This window comes from Perognathus longimembris, chromosome 6 (genome assembly GCF_023159225.1).
Source record: "Perognathus longimembris pacificus isolate PPM17 chromosome 6, ASM2315922v1, whole genome shotgun sequence".
NCBI classification, from domain to species: domain Eukaryota; kingdom Metazoa; phylum Chordata; class Mammalia; order Rodentia; family Heteromyidae; genus Perognathus; species Perognathus longimembris.
The window spans coordinates 16265161-16289669 of record NC_063166.1 but is presented as its reverse complement, the minus strand read 5'-3'; the positions used below and the strand labels follow the sequence as shown (position 1 = coordinate 16289669).

Genomic DNA, 24509 nt, shown 5'->3' with positions numbered 1-24509 from the left:
CCTGAAGAGAAATCATTAAGAAGCATGGAATGAGTGAAAGAATAAGTAAGGAAGTAAAATGAAATAGAAATCATTAGAAATGACCTAAGGGATAGAGAATGAGGAGGCCACTGGCCTTTCCATTGGGAGGCACCAGCATCTAGTTTGCAAACAAGTTGTTCATCCCAAAGTGAAAAGAATTTGTTAATCAAAGAATAGGTCATTTCAAAATCCTCTCTTCCACTATGGCTCCACTTAGGGATCTGAGAGTCCACAAAATTAGTCCAGTCAGCTACAGTGTGGATACTGAAATGCCTAATAAGGTGACAGTGATGACCAGAGGTTTTCCCACACTCATCACACTTATAGTGTCTCTCCTGTGTGGTGTATTTGATGTTTCATAATGAGTGTCTACCTACTAAAGCTCTTACTGCACTACAGCACTGATAGGGGTTTTCACCGGTGTGTATTGAAAGATGCTGAAACACCCCTGCATTCTGACTGAAGGCTTTGCCATGCTCATTACAGAGGTAACACTTGTCTCCAGTGTGTATCCTCTGATGCTGGACAAGGTCTGAGCTAGGGCAGAAAGCCTTCCCTCATGCTTCCCATGCAAAACATTATTTTTGTCCCCTGTGTGGATTCTCCTGTGTATAATGAGCCCATTGCCTCTCAAACCTTTTTTCCAGCCAAAATATTGTCTGTGAATTTCCATTCTGATTAGATAAAACAACTTATATAACTCCTTCCCAGGAATCTGAAAGTCCATACTACGGAATTAGGAAATACAATGCATCTCACATTTGTGACAAAACAATATAGTTAGGAAACACCCTAAAGAGGTAAGGATGAAAAGATGTACTTTACTGTCATTTATAAACAACTGCCTACAACATTAAATTAAGAGTTTTGAGCTTTATTATATTGAAAACCAAGGGAGAGGTAAGGTAACATTCAAGCAGAGCCATTACATTCAAAAGGGGTAAGCCTAGCCAGGAATGGAAAGTGCACTGGGAACTTTTCAAAGGCTCTGACTCAGGCTGTTGTGGTCAAAGAAGTAAAAGCAGCCTGTGTCTATACCTGGGGACAAAAATAGGGAAGCAGCAGAACATTAGGTTTGCCAAACGCATCAGAGCCACATCCTGCAAAACACACTAGTTCTGGTTTTATAAAGGCAACTGTTAACTTTTAGTCAGTGGATAACCCTTTTGTTTTGTTGGTTTTCTTTTGCCAGCACTAGGGCTTGACTGAGTTACTGCAATCTTAAAGAATGCCCAGTTAGGGATTTTGTGTGTACTCAGCTAGGGATAGAAATGGAAAAGTTGGGGTGGGGAAGGACCTTTGAATTTTAGTGACCACTATCCAATATGGATTTTTTTCATTCTCTTCTTTTTGCAAAGGTAGCAAAACACACACACTTTAGCACTTTGGTATTTGTCCCTTTCTTAGCAATCACTAGGGGAAATTTTTACTTTTAATTTCTTTTAATACTAAGAGGGCCAGGAGGAGAGGAGACCCAGAGGCAGCAAACCATCGAGAGTGCTGCTAATGAGACAGCTAGAGAGGCTGGAAGTGGCATCCCGCCCCGCCCTGCGGGAGGTTTGCGACTTCCGGGCACTTCTGTGGAGTGTTTCCGGTGTGTGAGCCTGTAGATCTCCTCTGGGTGCTCCCCTCCTGTCAGCGTTACGAATCTTTTCTTCCGGGGTCAGAGTGCATTTGCGGTGTGGGCGTGTGGAGCGCTTTCCTCCCCGGTCCCTGCGCCCTCCCTGTCGGCCCCCACCGGAGAAACCAGACTCCCTGGGAGAAGCGCGACACTCCGGGCTGGTGCAGGGCCAGGAATCCCGGAAGTCCCGGGGTCGTTTCCGGGTGTCTGGGGCCGTCACTCAGTTGCTGTTGGGAGGACTCTTGGGTCACATTGCCGAACCTTGAACATGGGAGCGGTTGTATTTTTGTCCTTCCTGGCGACCAGGTTAGTTCCAGGGTCTTTCATTGATTCTGTTGTCCCGGGACAAGATTCACAATTTCGAAGTCGGGTTGCTTGTTTGATTTCCTGTATGATTTTTGATCAGTCCTCCTTGCGTCTTCTTTTATTGGCTTTGCAAAACGGGGATAATAACGTCACTTTAAAACACTGGGGTTTTGAGAGAATTAAATGTGTAAGTTGCTTAAAATGTTACCGAGTACAGTAAACACAGCTGATGATTTGCTATTTTAAAAAAATTTTTAAACTGTGCCAGCATATTATCTTCAATGAGTAGGCTGACAACTGGATAGTGTAGTTGTTGTCTTAATTTTAGTGTTGTTCACCCAGTTCTTTCAATGGATTTCTCTATTTCAGGAGGGGAAAAACCCCGATATTGTAAAGAGCAGCCTAACCCATAGTGTCTTGTGATGTTCAAATTCACAATGCTCTTCAAAGGTGTAAAGATACTTTATCTTTGGCTTGAGACTTAAGGGAGGTAGAGATGTTTCCAACAATGTGGGAAGAACTGCCCCCACTATGTGCTGAGGATTTACAAGTTTGTTAAGTCTCTCAGTTAGGCCATACATATTAGGTATATGATATGAGTCTGTTATATGGAGGTCAGATGTGGCCAGCACCATATTAGCCACATTGCAAGTTGTACTATCCAGTATCTTGTCTTGATGTGTGTGCCTGGATTACAACAGGAAGGGAAGTTCCACCCCAAGGTAATGGGTGTTACCGGGGTGGGTACATGGCCTCCTATAGGTTACTGAACCTCTCAGTCAAGTGCTTGGGACTGGGAGTTTCCTGTTACCCAGCCCCCTGACCCTACCCTATTTAGGGTTTGGCCAGCTCAGGCGCCATTATGCGATGCCTTCTGTTTGCATCTGTTGTCTCTCATCTCCATGGCGTCTAAGTCACCACGCCATTAGATCTGATTTGAATTGCTGATACTTAGAAGTCTTCTGGAAGTAAGTCTCTGTGCCACTCTCCTATTTTGTGTTATATGTGTTTCTGAAACCTAGGACCAGTCCATCCTGAACCAGTCAGTCCATCGTTTTTTTTGCCCGTCCTGGGCCTTGGACACAGGGCGTGAGCTAGCACTCTGCCACTTCAGCCACAGTGCCACTTCTGGCTGTTTTCTATATATGTGGTGCTGGGGAATTGAACCTAGGGCTTCATGTATACGAGGCAAGCACTCTTGCCAGTTGGCCATATTCTCAGCCCCTAAATCCATCTCTTTTGCTTGAGACTGTGTCTGAGTGGTTGACTCTTGGAGGGATGAGGAATCCCTTCCCTGAAACCCCATAACAAGACTACACTACCTCCCCGACACTCCACTGTAACAATATTCTGTCATTTTCTTTTTTAAATTACTAACGTTGCCTGCTTGCTATTGACTCATGCCTGTTAGCCTAGCTACTCAGGAGGCTGAGATCAGCGAATCACCATTCAAACACAGCCTGAGCTGGAAAGTCCATGAAACTCTTATCTCCAAGTCTCCACCAGAAAACTGGAAGTGGAGCTGTGACTAAAAGTGGTAGAGTACTAATCTTAAGCAAAAGAAGCTGACAGACAGTGCCAAAGCCCTGAGTTCAAGTCCTGTAACCACTAAAAAAGAAAAAAATAGTAACTTACTTCTGCACATGAGCTTTCCTATTATTACCTTCAATGTATTTACATATTTGAGACTATTTCTTGTTAGTCGGGTCTCCTGATCCCATCATTCCTTACCCCGCTCAGTCAGGCTAGGATCCAAATATGACTGGTGGTGTAACCTGAATGGAGTGTGGAATGCAGTGGGGTAGGATATATTAGCTTGTTCTCTTTTGAGTTTTTTGTTATTAAAAGGTGATGTACAGAAGGGATACAATAACATAGGTAAACAGCATTGCTTTTTCTTCTATAGCTTCCCTCCAGCATATGTGAACACCTTCCTTACTCTCACTTGAGCTTCTGATTTCCTCTGGGATAGGCTATGGTCATTTTTCTCATTTTCCATGACCGTACATACATGCTTCGTACTACATTGTGTACGATGGAAATAAAGTAGGAATTTGTTTGATTTTTTAATTGTTTTTGGGAAATTCAAACAAATGTAGATAAAGAAACTACAGTCAATCAAAATCATTTGTCCATAACTCAGCCTAAACCATTGAAGTGCCAGACTTTGAAGTTAGGCCCCACTTTACCACATGAACCCCACTTTACCACGCGAACCTGAGATAAGCAGGCCCTGTGAGCAGACCCAGGACAAGCCCATTAGGGCCCAGTCGGTCTAGAACTCTAACCGCTGGGAATGTTTAACTCTGGCCACCCCTATAATGCCTCGAACCCTGAGCCAATCAGATTTGTACCTGTGTCCTAATCTTGCTTGCTTGAACACCTGATTGTTGTAACTCTGTTCTTTGCCTTTATAAGCCCTGTGTAATCACAGCTTGGGGCTCCCTCCTAACCTCCGCTGTGTCGGTGGGTAGGACGAGGCCCGAGTTGCAGCTCGCTTAAATAAAGCCTTGCCTTGCTTTTGCATTTCGGAACATCTGAGTCTCGGTGTCCTTATTGGTGGTAGTCTCGCGACATGGGACAGCACCATCATCTTGTCAAATCCCAGCCAGGTCAGGAAAGTCCTTGAGATTTTATCTTCAATTAACCACAAAAAACTGGAAGTGGCACTGTGACTCAAGTCGTAAGAGTTCTAGTCTTGAGCTGAAGAGCTTAGGGACAGTGCCCAAACCCAGAGTTCAAGCCAAACAACTAAGAGATACAAAAACAATACAAAACATTGTCTTTTGCTCAAGAGTATCCCTTTTCTATCCTTGTCCCTGCTCTCTCCCCCTCTCTTTCTCTCTCTCCTTTCTCTCACCCCTGTCCCGTACCCCTAGTCAGTTTGGGGCACATGAAACTGAATTTGCAGGATTTCCAGGTAGAACTGCCTGGGAAGCAGCTCAGAACAAAGACCAAGAATGTTTAGCTTAGAAAAAAGGGGTTAAAGTATTACAAGTGATTCCAAGATGTAGAAAGAGGAAAACGTCAAGAGAATTCCATTGCCCACTCTTTCCTAAACCAAGAAAGGCCAATGGATTAGACACTTAGCTGAAGTTAATATAGTACTTACCATATGTTAGGCACTGGAGAGTGAGGTCCTTCAATACAAGGAAGAAGACAGGCATCATGGGACTGGTTACTGGAAAACATAGTAGCTGACGTAAGCATGTCTGAGTACTTCTGCCAGGGCAGCATTCATGACCATTTTTGTGGTGGGCAGTCTAGGATGTGTTGAAGGTTTAGTGGGGGTAAAAACTAGCCTGAGCCTGGAGGGATGTTGGTCCAGGAAGTTTGGCCCCTAGGAGAGTGGCAGATTGAAGGGGTGGCAATGACCAGAGGTAGCCCCTGAGCTCAGAAGACCAGGCAGGTTCATGCAATCACTGAGATCCTTTCTGGAGAGTGCAGGAACAAGCCTGGATTTTCACTCTCAGTTTCTATGTCCATTAATCAAGGCAGTAGGGGTGGCAAGACCCTGTCATGGCCACCATTGGGAAGTTATACAGAGGATCAGGTTTGGGGTGGTACAGAAAGTGAAGCCAGAGAGGCAGTTGAACATAGGGAAGAAAACTCCACAAATGTTCTGTGATGGAATCATCAGAGAATCCTGGATATGAGGAGAGGCAGCTGTTTGCAAGCTTAGAAGCTAACTGACTTATTTCTGTATTTCAGAGATCTGTTGCCGACATACATTGTGGCACTACAGTAACTTCCCAATACTGCTTTCACTGAAGATGGCTAGAGAGTCGAGGGCCAGCACAGCCCCAGCCAACCACACTATAGAGGATTACATGGGACTTCAGATCAAAAAGGTGGAGGACAAAGACGCCTCCTCCTTTGCAAAGAAGGTCCACTTGCCAGGCAGTGGTGCCCAGGGTCTTGAGCATTGTCGCCAGCGCTTCCGTGCTTTCTGCTACCCCAAGACTGCAGGCCCTGCACAGGCACTGGGCCAGCTGCGGGAGCTCTGCAGACAGTGGCTTCGACCAGACCTGCGCAGCAAGGAGCAGATCCTGGAACTGCTGGTGCTGGAGCAGTTTCTGACCATCCTGCCGGGGGACCTGCAGGGCTGGGTGCGGGAACAGCGCCCAGAGAGTGGGGCAGAGGTGGTGGTGCTGCTGGAGTATTTGGAGAGGCAGCTGGATGAGCCCATGCCGCAGGTAGATTGAACAGGTTTAGTATCTGTGCACCCTATACTCTCCCAGCGAGGGACGTGCCTTTCAAGCCTGGGAGTTCTCAGTCTCTTTGTACCATGAACCTCTTTGGCAGTAAGACAAAAATACCGAGACCTCCTTTCTCAGGAAAGGAAATTTTTTTTATCTTGTCCTCATATTTTTAAATTAAATTTTATTGACAAGGTGATGTATAGAGGGAGTACAATTACGCAATAAGGTAGTGAGTACATTTCCCATCATATTTGTTACACCCCTCTTTTTTCTTTCCTTCCCTAGTTGAGGTACGCATATACACAATATCCAGTTCAGAACAGGAATTCTAAATACCTAAAGGAAAAATACCAAAACATTGCAAAATAACTCAGACATGATGAAACACAGTTAGCAAAATAGTGAACTAATTTGTGATAACAAATTAATGGGGTAGACAAAATAGCTTAATGACAAGGTAAAAAACAGTGGATGGGGGTGGAAAGTGTGGCTCAGTTGGTAGAGCTCCAGGCATTGAGTGAAAACAGCAAGTACCACATTCCATTCGTGTTCTCAGACACCCCCAAAAAACTTGGTCATTTGGAAGTGATGGTTACCAATTTAGCTTTAAGATGCTGTCTTGCAAAGGGACTGCTTAGTCCACATTTGTTTGTTGCTTACATTAATGATCCACCAGTTTCTTAGAAACTAATAAAAGTGAAGTCAGTCTTCTGTCCAACTTTACAGACCACTAGTTTTGAAACTGGTAGAAATTGGTTTTAGCTCCATCTTCAGCCTGTGTTATGAGACTGTTTCCTCTTTGCATAGTGCAGTCTTGTGCACATTCCCCTCACAGGACTGGGAGCAAGGAAACTAAGTTTCATGACATGGATTTATTTCAGAGAAATCTATTGTAACAATATGCTAAGTCTCAGTGTATCCATAAATTGTAGTGTTCTTGGAAGCAGTGCCAGGACATGGACAATGTTATAGACATGTGTGATGAGTAAATGAAAAGAAAAATGATTGACTTCTAGGTCCCAGATGGTGATCAAGAGCAAGAACTGCTCTGTTCCAAAGTGGTCCCATTTGCAACTGCCCAGGGCTCACATAATAGCCAGTGGAAGCCTATGAACTCTGCACGTAAGAATGAATCTTTGGAATCCCAACCCATACAAGACAAAGGTAAGTGTTGTCTTCTAGGCTGTATATTTTCTCTCTTTCTGTCTCTCTCTTATTGGTGGTTTAGGGATCAAGTATTAGGGAAATGAATCAACTATGTAAACTTGTTTTTGCAGAACTTTTCCCAGTTTTTAAGCTTGTATTCGATAGGCAGGAAGGCTGGTTGCTAGGGTAGGTCTCATGCCCAGATTCTTTCCTTCTTAGTTTTCCACCAAGGCTGTGGAGAAGAACCAATGATCTCTGCCAGATTCACTCCAGAGTCCCAGGTGAGCTGGAGCCCCTTTGCCTTTCTACTGCCTTTTACCACTGTTGTGCTTCCTGAAGAGTTCCTCTATCCCCATTTCACCTTTGACCCCCAGCTAAGCCCCTCTACATGAGTCCTAAATGGGATGTGAATTTTCTCATCTAGCCCAAGGGTGCTTATCACTGTCTACTTAAGAGGCTTGTCAAGCTTCATTGCTGTCTTGAGGAGTTGTTGGTGCCTGTCAGCTCTTCCTTCGTCTGTCTCTTTGGTCAAACACTTCTGTTCCTTTAGGGATTGGTGAAAATGGAAGATGCCATGACCCTGTCCCCTGCATGGGTTCACCAGGATTCATCTCAGATGAACCCCTACAGAGATGAAAGGCAGAATTGTGGCAGCCACATCTCCCTGGGTAAGACCAATGGGCACTGATTTCTGTATATTAGAACGTACTAACCCTGTGAGATCCTTAGAATAGATTGAGTTCATGATGTTTGGATTCTAAACCACATTTGTGACTTTCCAAACCACTGACTAGCTCCATCACACTTGTGATCTTGCTTTCCTGCCTTCAATCTTCTAGTCAAGGTGAGTGGGATGAATTAGGTTCAGCTGGACTCTCTAATATTGTTCCCTTCATGAGGAATGCTCATTAAATGCTGATTTGAGTAGAGTCTTATCTTCCATTTTGTTCTTGATTTTGCTTTATTTTGTGTATGTGCCAGTTCTGGGTCTTTTGAGTTTTATTGCTCAAGGTCGCGCTTTCCTTTGTGAGCCAGAGCTGCACTCCCAGCTTTTCTTGAGTATTAGGAGTGGTAAAGAGTCACAGACTTTCTTGCCTAGGCTGTATATGAACTGTGAACCCCAGATCTCAGCCTCCTGAGTAGTGTAGGCATGAGTTACTGGTGTGGAGTTCTTATCTACCATTTTGATTAAGGCCATGAGTTCAATTTTCAGCACTGAAAAAAAACTAATAAAGTTGATTATAGAGGCTTAAGCCTGTAATCTTATCTTCTTGAGAGGCTAGATAAGGGCTGTAATTTTACACCAGCCCAGGGAAAAACGTTCACAAGACTCCATGTTAATGAAGAAAAAGCCAGCTGTACTGAGTTGTGTGTACCTATTATCCCAACTACATGGGAAGTGTACATAAAAGAATTATCATCTAGGTTAGCCCCTGGGGAAAAGCAAGAGCTTATTAAATAACTTAATAACATCAGGAACAGCTAGACATATGGCTCAAGTGGTAGAGTACCTGCTTAAGCAAGGGCAAGCTCCTGAATTCAAACCCCAGAGTTCCTGCCCCACATTAAAAAAAAAAAATTCCTTTCTTCCCCCTCTTTTCTATATTTAGGTTTGACTGTAAAAAAAAGTTGAGGGAGCTCTTTTGGAAATGGTGAGACATGGAGTCACAGAGTGTGAGTGACAAGAACCTTAGACATGGACTGTAGACCATGACTTGAGAGGTGAAGGTGCAAAGACATAGAAATGGTCCCAGAGTGTGTTAGTGCCACAGCAGATGCTCCAGCTTCAATTTCTCTGGACCACACTTTTGTTTAGAGATCTTGAGTCTTCCTTGGGTACAATCCAAGATAAACCCTTCACTGACCAATATTTGTGTCTCTGATTCTTCCTAAATCTTTTTACTTGTCCTGTTTACTATCACTTTCTGTGCTTAGCCGTTTTAATATCAAATCCTTGGTATATGGCCCTATCTTACTATTACTAGAGCTCTCAGATCAGTCCCCTATACCTATCCAAATCAGGTATCCCTAGCACAGTCCTTGGTTCTCACCAGCTTTCCATCTTTCCCTTGTACCACCTTTTCCAGTTGTATGTTTCTTTTGATGGGCCAGTTCCTATTCTCAGGTCTTTCCAGGACGCCCGGAATCCCTCTTCTTCCCATCCTCATTCCTGCACTAAAATCCTTGTCCTTGGCATGCAGAGACCTCTGGAATTCTTGCTCCCTTGTTCATCTCACAGCTCCCTGCCCTGAAGGATATAACTGATGTCACTGACATTTGTGGTTTCAGGTCAGGAAATGCAGGTAAAGACCAATGAAGTGACTGCATGTGAAAAACATTCAGAAGAGCCTGGATCCCTGTGTGAGAAAATACAGATAAAGATCAGTAATGTTACTGCATGTGAAAAACCTTCAGAAGAAGAGCCTGGACCCCTGCGTGAGGACATTGCCCAGACTTCTGTATGCAAGCAGGAGAGCAGATTACAAAGAACACAGGAAAGTGCCACAGAGAACAGGCGGCACATTTGCCATGAATGTGGAAAGAGATTATCTCAGAGTGCAGACCTGAATGACAAGAGAAGCCACACTGGAGAAAAGAGCTACCAGTGTGAGGAGTGCGGAAAAGCCTTCAGTATGAGCTCCGTCCACATCACTCCTCAGCGAGTTCACACTGGTGAGAGGCGGTATGTGTGTAACGAATGCGGCAGGGCCTTCGGTCATAAGTCTGTCCTTATCAAACACCAGAGAACCCACACTGGGGAGAGGCCCTATGAGTGTGACAACTGCGGGAAAACCTTTACCCGGAGCTATAGCCTCATTGACCATCACAGAATTCACACTGGGGAGAAGCCATACCCGTGTGTCATGTGTGGCAAAGCCTTTAGGCGTCGTACACATCTCCGGAGCCATCAGAGGATCCATACTGGGGCTAAAAATGTTTGTGAGCCTGACTAGGAAGGTCAGGGCAGAATGGAGGGCCAATGGGGAAATATTGCAAATCCAGAGTCTTATAAATGTAATGTGTGTGAGAGAAGTTTCTCTCAGAATACAGGCCTTATTAAACATCAGAAAGTCCACACTGGTGAGAAACCCTACCAGTGTGACACATGTGGAAAAGGGTTTACTCGAACACGTAAGCTGGATTATCACCAGAGAAGCCACCTAGGGAAAGGACTTCTGTCACACTGACCTGTGCAATACATGAAAAGAAGTAGAAACAGACATTTCAGAGACATAGATGTTGCCCATTTTTGCTCAATGATTATTCACTTTCCCACCCATTCTGCATAGCAAATTGCACAAAACCTGTCCTGTGTATGGTCGCACTTCCCTCAGGAAAATGAATTCATACCAAATATATAAAACAAGTATTACTTTTGGTTTCAGACTCTTAATATTAATTTGCAGTCATGGTCTTCAAATTATTTGACTCCAAAAATAATGTGTGGGGCTGGGCATGTTGCTCAGATAGTACATTGGCTATTAAACGTGTGTGGATAAAATTCAAACTAGTGTTCTTGACAATCAGAATAATAATTATAGTTGAAATACAAAAACTCATTCGAATATCCAAAATTGGGTGAGGACATTACTCTGAATCTTCACTGTTACCATCATTATAGTAGCTCAGTAGTAGTGATTCCAATTACAAAATGAACTGACCAGTAACTCAATGTAAATATATATGTATATGTATATATATATACACACATATATATATATACACACATGCACACAGTGCTAAAGCCAAAAGTAAAAAAAAAACCAAAACTGCAGGAAATATGAGACCGACTGGAAATATCTCATATCTATAGCGCATATACATGGAATTGCATCTGCTACTTCAAAGCCTGACACAAAAGGTTATGGATACAGCAGTTTAGACACGCAAATATTGTGATAAATTTTTTAAGCTGAAAGGGAAGGGTCAGATCATAAGCAGAGGGTTGGCTTCTTGTGAGGCCATTAACTTCTCAGACTTGAGAAAAAGGACAGGAAACAGGTGAGATTATTAGCCTAAAGAGCTGGGCTGGGAGTGGAAACTCCCATTGTTGACATGTGTTCATGTTAGGAAAACGTGGATCTAAACCTCAACAAAAAGAGAAAATGTATTCCTTTATTTAGTGCTAGGGCTTGACCCCAAGACCTCACTCTGCTGTTTACCACCAAGCTACCTGTCAGCCTGTACAATAGAAGCATGTTGAAGTTTAAGAAGAGAGAATGAAATTTTAATTAAGCTAATGAAGACTGAGCTAAACTCTACTAAATAAGATAACAGAGTAGGAGACTAGGAACCTGCATGACTGTTGGGTATATTCAACATCAGATAAATGAAACTGACTCACAGTGCCTACAAGAATAAAAATAAAGGCGGGCAGGCACCTTTACAGGCTCATACCTGTAATCCTATCTACTCAGGAGGCTGAGATCTGAGGATCACAGTACAAAGCCGGTCAGGGCAGGAAAGTCTTTGATACTCTTGAATCCATTTAATCACCAGAAAACCAGAATGAAGCTGTAGATCAAAGTGGGAGAGAGCTAGCCTTGAGCAAAAAGGCTCAGGGACAGTGCCCAGGCCCAGAGTTCAAAGGATCACAACCAACAACAACAGTAAAAAGGTAGGAATGTCAGAGTAAAATGGATGGACCTGAAAATCTGAACCAAGTGCTGACTGAAATTAGGCTGAATAAAACAGCTGAGATCTAACTCAGCTTAGATGGGCAGAGAACAGTAGATATCCTCATGAAGAGCCATGTCCATTGCAAGCCATGGCAAACGTAGCATGAAATATCTGTATCATAAGAAAGACAAAGGGAGGAGATATGCTCAGGGTGCCCAGTTCCTTCAGTACTGTTGTTCAGTTGGCTTATTGTGGATTTTGATGTTACCAGCCCTTGGGCTTGAACTCACTCCCTGGCTTCTTTTCTCTCAAAGCTAGTACTCTACCACTTGAGCCACAGCACCACTTCTGGCTTTTTCTGTTTCAGTGGTACTGAGGAATCTGACACAGGGCTTCATGTATGCTAAGCAAGCCACATTCTACTACTAAACTACATTCCCAGCCCTTGTATGTTTAGGTCATGAGAAATGAATGATAGGTGGGAAGGCATCAGTAATGTTTTGTTTAGCTGGAGTCGATCTTGTGGATGTGTAAGAATTGAGAAATCAGAATCCTGCCCTCTCTAAGAAAAAGGATGCTTCATATTTATCATGTAAAGAATGAAACTCAGGAATTCTCTTTTTTTTTTTTTTTTTTTTTTTTGTGTGTGTGTGTGTGTGTGTGTGTGTGTGTGTGTGTGTGCTTTAGGCTTGAACTCAAGGCCTGGGCACCGTGTCTCTCTGAGCTTTTTTGTTCAAGGTTGGCACTGTACCAGTTGTGCCACAGATGCACTTACAGTTTGAAAGTGGTTAATTGGAAATTAGAATGGTACAGACTGTCGTACTCTGGATGACTTTGAACCGCGATCCTCAGATCTGAACCTCCTAAGTAACTAGGATTACAGGTGTGAAACATTGGCAGCCACCAAGACTAAGGGTTTCTGTAGCATATGATTTGTTCTCTTTCCTTTCCCAGAGATTGTGCACCCCACCTACCTTGTAGTACTACTGAAAAGACAGTTTCAAATTTGAACCCTTTGAAGGATCGTCACCCTCCCCGTGACTCATGGGCGCGGATGCACATTGCATCCTTGCAATATGCAGCAGGAGACATTACTCGAAAAGGGAGGAAAAAAGACAAAGCTCGAGTGAGTGAACTGCTCTAAAGCCTGCATTTTCTGATGACTCAGAGGTAGAGGAAGAAATAGAGCCTGAGTTTTAGCCTGTGCAGAAGAAGCTAAAGGTGTCAAGTGTCCCTGAGAAAAGTTGGACTAAAAGAGACCTAAAACCCAACTTTCCAAGTTGGTCAGCACTAGACTCTGGACTTTTGAACCTCAAGTGTCAAAAGTTAGAGAGGAAGATGGCGCCGTCACAGTAGGGAGGCACCCCGTCTCGCTCTAACTGAATAGCGAGCTGGGAACTCCAACACCCAACACCCCATCAAGAACCCTGCAAAACCAGCAGCCAGAAGCAGTGGAGGTAGGCAGGGAAACACAAAGGAATAAAAAAGAAGAGCCAAAAACCTACACAGAACTGGAGAATCTCTGGGACACCCTCCCCCCGCCAGGCTGGGAAAGGCGAACCCAGCGATCGGCAGACAGGCTGCCGGTTGCACAGAGTCCAGACAGGACCCCACGGACTCTAGGGAGAGTGGGGACCAAGACATACGGCAACGGCGGCGACAAGATGTTCGGGTCCACCCCGGGATCGAACGGGCAGCGGCTGGGGAACCCAGCCCGGCAGAAGCGAGGAGCCGGGGACACCACCACCACACTTCGCCACCCCCTGAAGGACCAACGGCTGCACGGGACACACACACAATCCAGGATCAGTGAGTCCCCCATTGCACCCCCTCCTCCAATGGGAGACCAGCTATCAGAGACCCAATCCCTACAAAGAAGCTAGATCTCCCTCCCTCCCCCTCCCCCCCTGAGGGAACAAAGAACCCCCAAATCAGGTGGGAAGGTCCCATCAGGCACTGGGAAGTCAGTTTAGCAGGGGAAGGGCAGAGCAGCCCCAAGGCTGCACAGAATCCTGAACTGGCCAAATCGGCCCTGCCCCCTTCCCAACAGCGGCCCGGGGACCCCAGGCAGTGCAAGCCCCACCCGAGGCGCCTGGACCTCACGGACTCTTACAACTAAAATCACAGGCGCTGGTGGGCAATACCAGCACAGCAGGGACACCTGGGCCTGCCCCCCCTCGCAGCGGAGGCGCAGTCTGAGGGCGCTAACCCGCACCCAGACAGTTGATCCCACTGGGCCCCACACATACCGCCCCCCACAACGGACTTGCGGGAGGGCGCAAACCCAACCCAACAACCCAGGGCTCTCTCTGGGAAGCGTACCCTGCTAAAGTGGATGGGGCCACAGTGCCAGCACCTGTTGTAGCGGGCACACAGTGCACAGATGGGCGGGGGCCCCCGGTGACAGCGCCCTCTCTGGTAGGCGTACCCCGCACAGGTGGGCGGGGCCACAGCGGCAGCACCTGCTGCCGTAGACGCGCCTACACAGGAGGGAGGGCAGAGCTACAAACCAAACCTGAGAAGCTATCCACAGATCTCCAGATGCGCAAATCACAAAGAAACATAACACAGTTCATTAAAGCGCCAGCCAACTCGCCAGCTCCAAAAAGCAGCACGACTGAAGAGGAGATGGAGAATAAAATAGCAAATGAGGCTGTGTTAACAGAAATGATGGAAAGCATCAGAAATGAAATCAGAAAACGATTCGAGGAGTTTAGAGCGGAAATCTTGAAGGACACCCAGGAAGCCAAGAAAGAAATGGAAGCAAAAATGGATACAATGCAAGCCTCCTTTAAAGAAGACCTTAACATCCTGAGAGTTGAAATGCATGAAAAAATAGATTTAAAATACAACTCTTTAAAGGAAGAAATTTCCACAATCAGAGCTGATCTGACAACCATAAATAGCTTTCTGACAGCCACAAACTCCGCAGTTGAATCCACAGCACAAAGAATTCACCATATGGAATCCAGAATCTCTCGCCTGCACGATGAAGCAGCCGACAACAACCAGAAAATGACCACACTCCGAGAAACGGTGAAGCTTCAGGGCAGACTAATCCAGGAACTAATGGACAAAGACAAGAGATATAATCTGTGCATAATTGGAATAGAAGAAGGATCTGAATACCAGAGCAGAGGGCTTAATCATGTTCTCAATAAAGTTATTGCAGAAAACTTCCCCAATCTCACAAGGGACCCCATCCAGGTAACCGAAGCCTATAGGACACCTGGCAGGCCAGACCCCAGAAAAACCACCCCAAGGCACATAATATTCAAGACTTCAGATCTCAAGATTAAAGAGCAAATTCTGAATTCAGCCAAAGCGAAGAAAGAAATTTTCTACAATGGGAAGAGGATTCGAATAACAGCAGACCTCTCCACACAAACTTACCAAGCACGAAGTGAGTGGAAGAACACCATCCAAGTACTTCAGGCTAACAATATGCAACCTCGGATCAAATATCCAGCGAAATTGGAGTTCACATTCGAAGGGAAAACCAGATCTCTCCACACAAAAGAGGAGCTAAAGGAGTATGTGAATAAAAAACCAGCCCTACAGCAAATTCTAAGAGGGGAGCCCCACCCAACAGAGATCGTACAAGACACACAGAAACGGAAAGAACAGGTCACTAAAGACAAGGAAAAAAAAAAAGAGGAAAAAACAGCCCAAGAAGAAAATGGAAGGAGATAAAACACCCTTATCCTTGATCTCTTTAAACATAAATGGTTTAAACTCCCCAAAAAAGAGGAGCAGACTGGCAGAATGGATTCTCAAACAAAAAGTTGACATCTGCTGCCTACAAGAGACCCACCTTACAGCAAGAGACAAAAACAGGCTCTGAATGAAAGGATGGAGCAAAATCTACCAAGCAAATGCACTTACCAAAGCGGCAGGTGTAGCCATCCCGATCTCAGACAAGCTGGACTTTTCATTAAAATCAACTCACAAAGACAAAGGACACTACATATTAATACAAGGAAAAATCCAGAATCAAGACATCACGGTGATAAATGTATACTCACCAAACAAAAGAGGCCCTACATATGTCAAGCAAATTCTCACAGAATTACAGAACAAGATAGACACAAACACAATCATAGTGGGTGACCTTAATACCCCACTCTCTCCAAGAGACAGATCCAACACCCAGAGGATCAGCAAGGGAGCTGAGGACCTATGTAACACCATATACCAAATGGATCTGACAGACCTATATTGAATCTTCCACCCTACAGAGACCCAATACACCTTCTTTTCAGCAGCCCATGGATCACACTCCAAAACAGACCACGTCATAGCCCATACAAAGAACCTCAGCAAATACAAAAGTATTGACATCATCCCATGTATTATATCTGACCACAGTGGATTAAAGGTAACCCTCAATAACAAAGGATACCACAGAGGCTATCCACACTCTTGGAAGCTAAACCCCACACTGCTATCCAACACTTGGGCCACAGACCAAATTAAAGATGAAATCAACAAATTCATAAGCCACAATGACAATGAAAACACATCACAAAGAAACCTATGGGACACAGCTAAGGCAGTACTGAGGAGCAAGATCATTGCCCTCATCCCTCACATTAAAAGAATGGAAGCAGAGCAGGTGAATAACCTCACGATGAAACTAAAACAACTGGAGAAACAAGAAATGACAGAATCTAAAATGACTAGGAGGAGAGAGATCACAAAGATTAAAGAAGAGATAAATCTGATTGAAAATAGAAAGACCATTCAACAAATAAATAAGACTAAAAGCTGGTTCCTTGAGAAAATAAATAAAATTGACAGACCCCTCGCAAGACTTACAAGAAAAAACAAGAGAAGAGACTCATATACGTAAAATCAAGGACTCCACCAGAAAAATTACAACAAGTACACACGATATTCAAACAATCATAAGGAGCTATTTGCAAAACCTCTACTCAGCAAAAAACAATAATTTTACAGAAATGGATCAATTCTTAGAGAAGTACAAACTGCCCAAACAGAACCAAGAAGAAGTAAATCAACTAAATAAACCAATAACTTACAGTGAGATACAGGAGGTAATCAAGAACCTCCCAACAAAGAAAAGCCCAGGCCCAGATGGATTCACCAATGAATTCTACAAAACCTTTAGTGAGGAGCTAATACCGATACTCCTCAAACTCTTCCGCGAAATAGAAACAGAGGGAGAAATCCCAAACTCATTCTACGAAGCTAATATCATACTCATTCCCAAACCAGGCAAAGACCCAACAAAAAAAGAGAACTACAGACCAATATCACTAATGAACACAGACGCAAAGCTCCTTAATAAAATATTAGCTAACAGGATCCAGAAACTGATCAAGAAAATCATACATCATGACCAAGTAGGCTTCATCCCACAGTCACAAGGATGGTTCAACATCCGTAAATCAATCAACATAATTCACCACATAAACAGATCTAAAATTAAGAATTACATTGTTATCTCAGTCGATGCCCAAAAAGCCTTTGACAAAATACAACATCCATACCTATTAAAAGCTTTGGAGAGGGCTGGGGATATAGCCTAGTGGCAAGAGTGCCTGCCTCGGATACACGAGGCCCTAGGTTCGATTCCCCAGTACCACATATACAGAAAACGGCCAGAAGTGGCGCTGTGGCTCAAGTGGCAGAGTGCTAGCCTTGAGCAAAAGAAGCCAGGGAAAGTGCTCAGGCCCTGAGTCCAAGGCCCAGGACTGGCCAAAAAAAAAAAAGCTTTGGAGAGAACAGGAATAGATGGAACATTCCTCAAAACAATAAAAGCCATATACAACAGACCTACTGCCAATATCATATTAAATGGAGATAAACTTAAATCATTCCCCCTAAACTCAAGAACAAGACAAGGATGCCCACTCTCCCCACTTCTTTTCAACATAGTGCTGGAAACCCTCGCCATAGCAATAAGGCAAGAGGAAGACTTCAAAAGGATCCACATTGGCAAGGAAGAAATCAAGTTATCCCTATTCGCAGACGACATGATCTTATATCTGAAGGACCCAAAAAACTCAGTACCCAAACTCCTATGCCTAATAAACCAGTTTGGCAAAGTAGCAGGATACAAAATCAATGCACAAAAGTCAGCAGCTTTTCTGTACACCAGCAATATACAAACAGAAAAGGAAATTATGGAAACAATTCCATTTACAGTAGTCAGAAAAAGAATAAAGTACCTAGGGATCAACTTAACCAAGGACGTGATGGACCTATTTAATGAAAACTATAAAAATCTAATAAGGGAAATCAAAGAAGACACAAGGAGATGGAAAGACCTCCCATGCTCATGGGTAGGCAGAATCAATATAGTGAAAATGGCCATATTGCCCAAACTGTTATACAAATTCAATGCAATCCCTATCAAAATCCCAGCCACATTCTTCGCTGAAATAGAGAAACCAATCCATAAATTCGTATGGTACAGCAAAAAACCTAGAATAGCCAAATCAATTCTAGGCAAAAAAAAAAAAAGCAGTGCAGGAGGTATCACAATACCAGATTTCAAGCTCTACTACAGGGCCATCATAACAAAAACAGCCTGGTATTGGTATAAAAACAGATCAGAAGACCAATGGATTAGAATTGAAGATCCAGAAATAAAAATGCACTCTTACAGTCAGCTGATATTCGACAAAGGAGCCAAAGACATACAATGGAATAAACATAGCCTCTTCAACTACTGGTGCTGGGAGAACTGGGCAGCCATATGCAGAAAACTCAAGTAGACCCAAGCCTATCACCATGCACCAAGATCAACTCAAAATGGATCAAGGACCTCAATATCAGACCTGAATCCTTGAAACTACTGAAGGACAGAGTAGGAAAGACGCTAGAACTTATAGGCATAGGAAGGAACATCCTGAATATAGTCCCAGGGGCACAACAAATAGGGGAAAGACTCAGCAAATGGGACTACTACAAATTAAAAAGTTTCTGCACAGCTAACGACGTAGCCACCAAAATAGAAAGACAGCCAACGATATGGGAAAGGATATTTACCAGCACAGCAACAGACAAAGGCCTGGTATCTGTCATCTACAGAGAACTCAAAAAAACTAAGCCCCTCCATTAGGAAATGGGCAAAGCAGCTAAAGAGAGACTTCACAAGAGAAGATATAAAAATAGCAAAGAAACATATGAGGAAATGTTCAACATCCCTGGTAGTAAAGGAAATGCAAATAAAAACAACCCTGAGATACCACCTCACTCCAGTTAGAATGGCCTATACTCTGAACTCAGGCAACAACAAATGCTGGAGCGGGTGCGGGGAAAGAGGAACCCTTCTCCATTGTTGGTGGGAGTGCAAATTAGTACAACCACTTTGGAGAACAGTATGGAGGTTTCTCAAAGAGCTCAATATAGATCTACCCTATGACCCAGCCATACCACTCCTAGGCATCTATCCTAAACAGCAAACCCCAAGATATCAAAAAGACATTTGTACTTCCATGTTTATTGTGGCACAATTCACAATAGCCAAAATATGGAAACAACCCAGATGACCCTCCACAGATGAATGGATCCAAAAAATATGGTACTTATACACAATGGAATGCTACATAGCGATTAGGAATGGTGAAATATTGTTATTCGCAGGGAAATGGTCAGAACTCGAACAAATAATGTTGAGCAAGACAAGCCTAGAACACAGAAAACAAAGGGGCATGATCTCCCTGATATATGACTGTTAAGAAAGGGAGACAGAGAGACAGTAGAGACCAAGTCTGTGAAACCAAAAACTGCTTGTCAAATAGTATTCCCCACAGGATTGGGGCAGCGACCCAACAGTATGTAACTAAAACCAAACAACTACTCAACATATAAAGGTCAAAAATTGACCTCTCAGGGGAATACAATAGCTCAAAAGCGATGTATGTACGTTCATATAAGACTACTGTCGACATATTGTCTAATATTGACATTACATTTAAAGTCCTAGGCGAACTTTCTTGGGCGTGGCCACGTGGCTACTGTATATGTTCTTGATACATTGTATATTGTATATATGTCTACCTGACCTAGAGAAGGGATAGAAAAACAGGGCGTAAGCTATCACAAGAAATGTACACACTGCCCTACTATGTAACTATCCTTTTTGCACAACACCTTGTCAAAAAAAAATTATGTTCAATTAATAAATTAAAAAAAAAAAAAAGAAGAAGTGAGGGCTGGGGATATAGCCTAGTGGCAAGAGTGCCTGCCTCGGATACACGAGGCCCTAGGTTCGATTCCCCAGCACCACATATACAGAAAACGGCCAGAAGTGGCGCTGTGGCTCAAGTGGCAGAGTGCTAGCCTTGAGCGGGAAGAAGCCAGGGACAGTGCTCAGGCCCTGAGTCCAAGGCCCAGGACTGACTGGCCAAAAAAAAAAAAAAAAAAGAAGTGTGACCCAGCTCCTTTCTACTTGTTCAATGAGATCGACCAGGCTCTGGACGCGCAGCACAGGAAAGCCCTATCAGATATGATTATGGAACTTGCTGTACATGCTCAGTTCATAACAACTACTTTTCGGCCTGAACTACTCGAACCAGCTGACAGATTCTATGGTGTAAAATTCAGAAACAAGGTTAGCCACATTGACGTGATCACAGCAGAGATGGCCAAGGACTTCGTAGAAGACAACACCACACACGGCTGAGCGACGGCTATGCACGCTTCTGCAGACATGCATAGCTTCGTGGCTCTTGTGCCCAGGAACTGTACATTTAAACCTAATATTTAGTCATGATTGCTCATTTTTAGATTTAGAATATACATAGTCCTTTTATATTTCTGTCTTTGTATTTTATAAAATACTCTAATTTGGCATTTTTACCTCGAGTTTGACTTTTATTGTCCTCATGGCATTTTGTAAAGTATCCTCCTCATAAAAAAAAAGAGAGTGAAAAGTTGAATCCAGTAGAACTCTTTGAATAATTTTTTTTTTTTTTGGCCAGTCCTGGGCCTTGGATTCAGGGCCTGAGCACTGTCCCTGGCTTCTTCCCGCTCAAGGCTAGCACTCTGCCACTTGAGCCACAGCACCGCTTCTGGCCGTTTTCTGTATATGTGGTACTGGGGAATCGAACCTAGGGCCTCGTGTATCCGAGGCAGGCACTCTTGCCACTAGGCTATATCCCCAGCCCCTTGAATAATTTTTTGATGATGAAACATTCAACTTGATTGTCACTGACACTAACAATTATGCTTCTCAGAGAAATGTCAACTTGGAAGTCACAGTCCAGGAGATGCGATGTGTGTTTGGCGTCCAGCTTTGGAGTGGCTTTGTGAGGCACCCCAAAAGGGGAATGTATTCGGAAATTTCTGATACTGACCAGGACCTGGTGGAGGAAGAGATAGATTTGAATTGATTTTCTCATAGTTGCATTTTGCAGATAAAAGCCACCTAGATCAGAAAGATAAGTTTCTAAAATAGAGGCCTCTCATAAAACAAATGAATAAAAATTTCCTCTTGCATGCTCCCCTAGAAGAATACTATTGCTTTTTTTTTTTGGCCAGTCCTAGGCTGTGATGTGAACTCAGGGCCTGAGCACTGTCCCTGGCTTCTTTTTGCTCAAGGCTAGCAGTCTGCCACTTGAGCCACAGCGCCACTTCTGGCCGTTTTCTGTATATGTGGTGCTGAGGAATCGAACCCAGGGCCTCATGTATATGAGGCTAGGACTCTTGCCACTAGGCCATATTCCCAGCCCCATATTGCTTTGACAAATCAATGTATGAATGCTTTGATAGTGACCAATTCCTGAATGGAAAGTCTCTTCGAATTTGCTACAAAATTTGGTGTGGGACAACCACACAGGGTTATCTGGTTTGGTTTGAACCCTATCAAGAGGAATCAACTCTGGAGACAGACAAGGATCTTGACCTTGGGCTTGGTGGAAATCTAGTCATGAACTTTGCTGAGGTTCTTTTAGAGAGAGGTCAATATCCCTATCATCTATGTTTTTTGTTTTTTGTTTTTTGCCAGTCCTGGGCCTTGGACTCAGGGCCTGAGCACTGTCCCTGGCTTCTTTTTGCTCAAGGCTAGCACTCTGCCACTTGAGCCACAGCTCCGCTTCTGGCCGTTTTCTGTATATGTGGTGCTGGGGAATCGAACCTAGGGCCTCGTGTATCCGAGGCAGGCACTCTTGCCACTAGGCTATATCCCCAGCCCCCTATCATCTATGTTTTGATAGCTTCTTTACCAGTGTCAAATTGATGTCAGCTTTGAAAAGGAAGGGAGTGAGGGCTACTGGATCAATTCGTGAGAACAGGACTGGAAAATGTCCCCTTATGAATGCAGACAATATGAAAAAAATGAAGAGGAGATACTTTGATTTCCAAGTGGAAGAAAGTGATGAGATAATTCTGTGTCGTTGGCACTGTGATAGCATTATCAGTCTGCGCTCAAATGCTGTAAGCATAAAACCAATCAGTGAGGAGCTGGGAATATGGCCTGGTGGCGAGAGTGCTTGCCTCCTACACATGAAGCTCTAGGTTCGACTCCCCAGCACCACATATAAGGAAAACGGCCAGAAGGGGCGCTGTGGCTCAGGTGGCAGAGTGCTATCCTTGAGCGGGAAGAAGACAGGGACAGTGCTCAGGCCCTGAGTACAAGGCCCAGGACTGGAAAAAAACAAAAAAACAAAACAACAACAACAACAAAAAAAATACAGTGAGATAAGTTGTTTCGCTGATGCCAAAGAGCTCCCTCAGGTAAGTCAACCATCCATAGTTAAATTGTATGAGGAATTCAGAAAAAGTGTAGGTAAAATGGATCAAATTATTTCCAAGTACAGTGTGAGATTGAGAAGCAAGAAATGGTATTCAATTTTGGTGGGTTATATGGTTGATGTTGCCATGAACAATGCATGGCAGCTGCATAGAATCTGTAACCCAGGCTCCTCTCTGGACCTCTTGGTTTTTCAGCGATATGTTGAACATTTGTACTTGGGCCACAATGTTTATATGTCAGATTTAGAGAGACAAAAATAGAGCTGAAATATGGCCTACTGGTAAAGTGCTCGCCTTGTATTTATGAAGCCCTGGGTTCCATTTCTCAGCACGACATATATAGAAAAAAGCCAGAAGTGGTGCTGTGGCTCAAGAGAGAGAGAGTGGTAGCTATGAGCATAAACAAGCCAGGGATAGTGCTCAGGCCCTGATTTCTGGCTCCAGGACTGGCCAAAAAGAAAGAAGACAATGAATTAAGTACAGGGAATACCAAGACTGAAAACTTGTAACTACTATTAGATTGCACCCTACCATAGAAATCTGATGTAGACAGTTCAATTATTATATAACTGGTATTTTTTTAATCAATACTGGAATTTCAAGTAACATTTAAAAGCTACCTGCAAGAACCAAACTCCCATGGTACCTTTATGTTTCATTTCATGTCAGATGTGAGAAAATAAATCGTTTAGTTATTTTGCCCATTAAAAGAATGAGGTCCTCTCCTCTTAATTTTCTTTAGAAAATAGCATTTTAAAAACTAGGGAAATACTACAGTAACTATAGAATGTATAGTCCAAATTAGAGGTAGGTGTACTAGATGAGAATAATCTACATAAAACAAAGTATATGGACAGGTGCAGTTGCACATTTACACAATATTGAGATGAATGGTTTGTCTTCTGACTGTAATTTGGCAGATAAAGTCAAAATTGAGGAAAATATGAAGCAAATTAATAATAATCATAGAGTCATGATAAGTGCTCATTTAGATGTCCCCTAAGGAGATGAGCGAATATACCATTCTGGTCATAAATACTTGGTATATAACCCAAGGAAAAATATTTTGAAAACATGAAATATGGCTCTTTAGTGTTGGGACCTAGTATTTGTGCTTTAATCTAGACCGCAAAAAGAAAAATGGATTCATTTCTATAAATTGTTTGAACTAACCCAATCTTTAAAAAAATATACACAGACTTTTGAAGGTATTTAGTTTTCAATATTACTCAGCAACAGTCTCTCTGTACAAACTTATTTCCAGATAAGATTGTTTTTTGTCCCTTGAAGAGAAATCATTAAGAAGCATGGAATGAGTAAAAGAATAAATAAAGAAGTAAAATGAAAGAGAAATCATTTGAAATGACTGGAGAGATAGAGAATAAGGAGGCCACTGGCCTCTCCATTGGGAGACACCAGCATCTAGTTTGCAAATAAGCTGTTCATCCCAAAGTGAAATGAATTTGTTAATCAAAGAATAGGTCATGTCAAAATCCTCTTTCCCACTATGGCTCCACTTAGGGATCTGAGTGTTCACAGAATTACTCCAGTTCAGCTACAGTGTGGATACTGAAATGCCTAATGAGGTGGCAGTGATGACCAGAGGGTTTCTCGCACTCATCACACTCATATGGTGTCTCTCCTGTGTGGTGTCTTTGATGTTTCATAATGAGTGTCTACCTACTAAAGCTCTTACTGCACTACAGCACTGATAGGAGTTTAAACCAGTATGTATTGAAAGTTGCTGAAACACCCCTGCATTCTGACTGAAGGCTTTGCCATGCTCATTACAGAGGTAACACTTGTCTCCAGTGTGTATCCTCTGATGCTAGACAAGGTCTGAGTTAGGGCAGAAAGCCTTCCCTCAT

General features: G+C 43.4%; 1 protein-coding gene and 1 pseudogene across 1 annotated transcript in view; both read left to right on the top strand.

The window, feature by feature from the left end:
* Positions 1-1802: 1802 nt before the first annotated feature.
* LOC125352849 (zinc finger protein with KRAB and SCAN domains 3-like) overlaps positions 1803-24509 on the top strand; it is a 32734-nt gene continuing 10027 nt past the window's right edge. The window contains 8 exon segments of the mRNA XM_048348245.1: positions 1803-1948; positions 5660-6144; positions 7167-7314; positions 7516-7577; positions 7847-7964; positions 9586-10464; positions 10467-10786; positions 19976-19978. Of these exon segments, the coding sequence (XP_048204202.1) occupies positions 5722-6144; positions 7167-7314; positions 7516-7577; positions 7847-7964; positions 9586-10464; positions 10467-10510 (1674 nt within the window). The 5' untranslated portion in view covers positions 1803-1948; positions 5660-5721 and the 3' untranslated portion in view covers positions 10511-10786; positions 19976-19978.
* Positions 12971-22902, top strand: LOC125353603 (annotated as a pseudogene).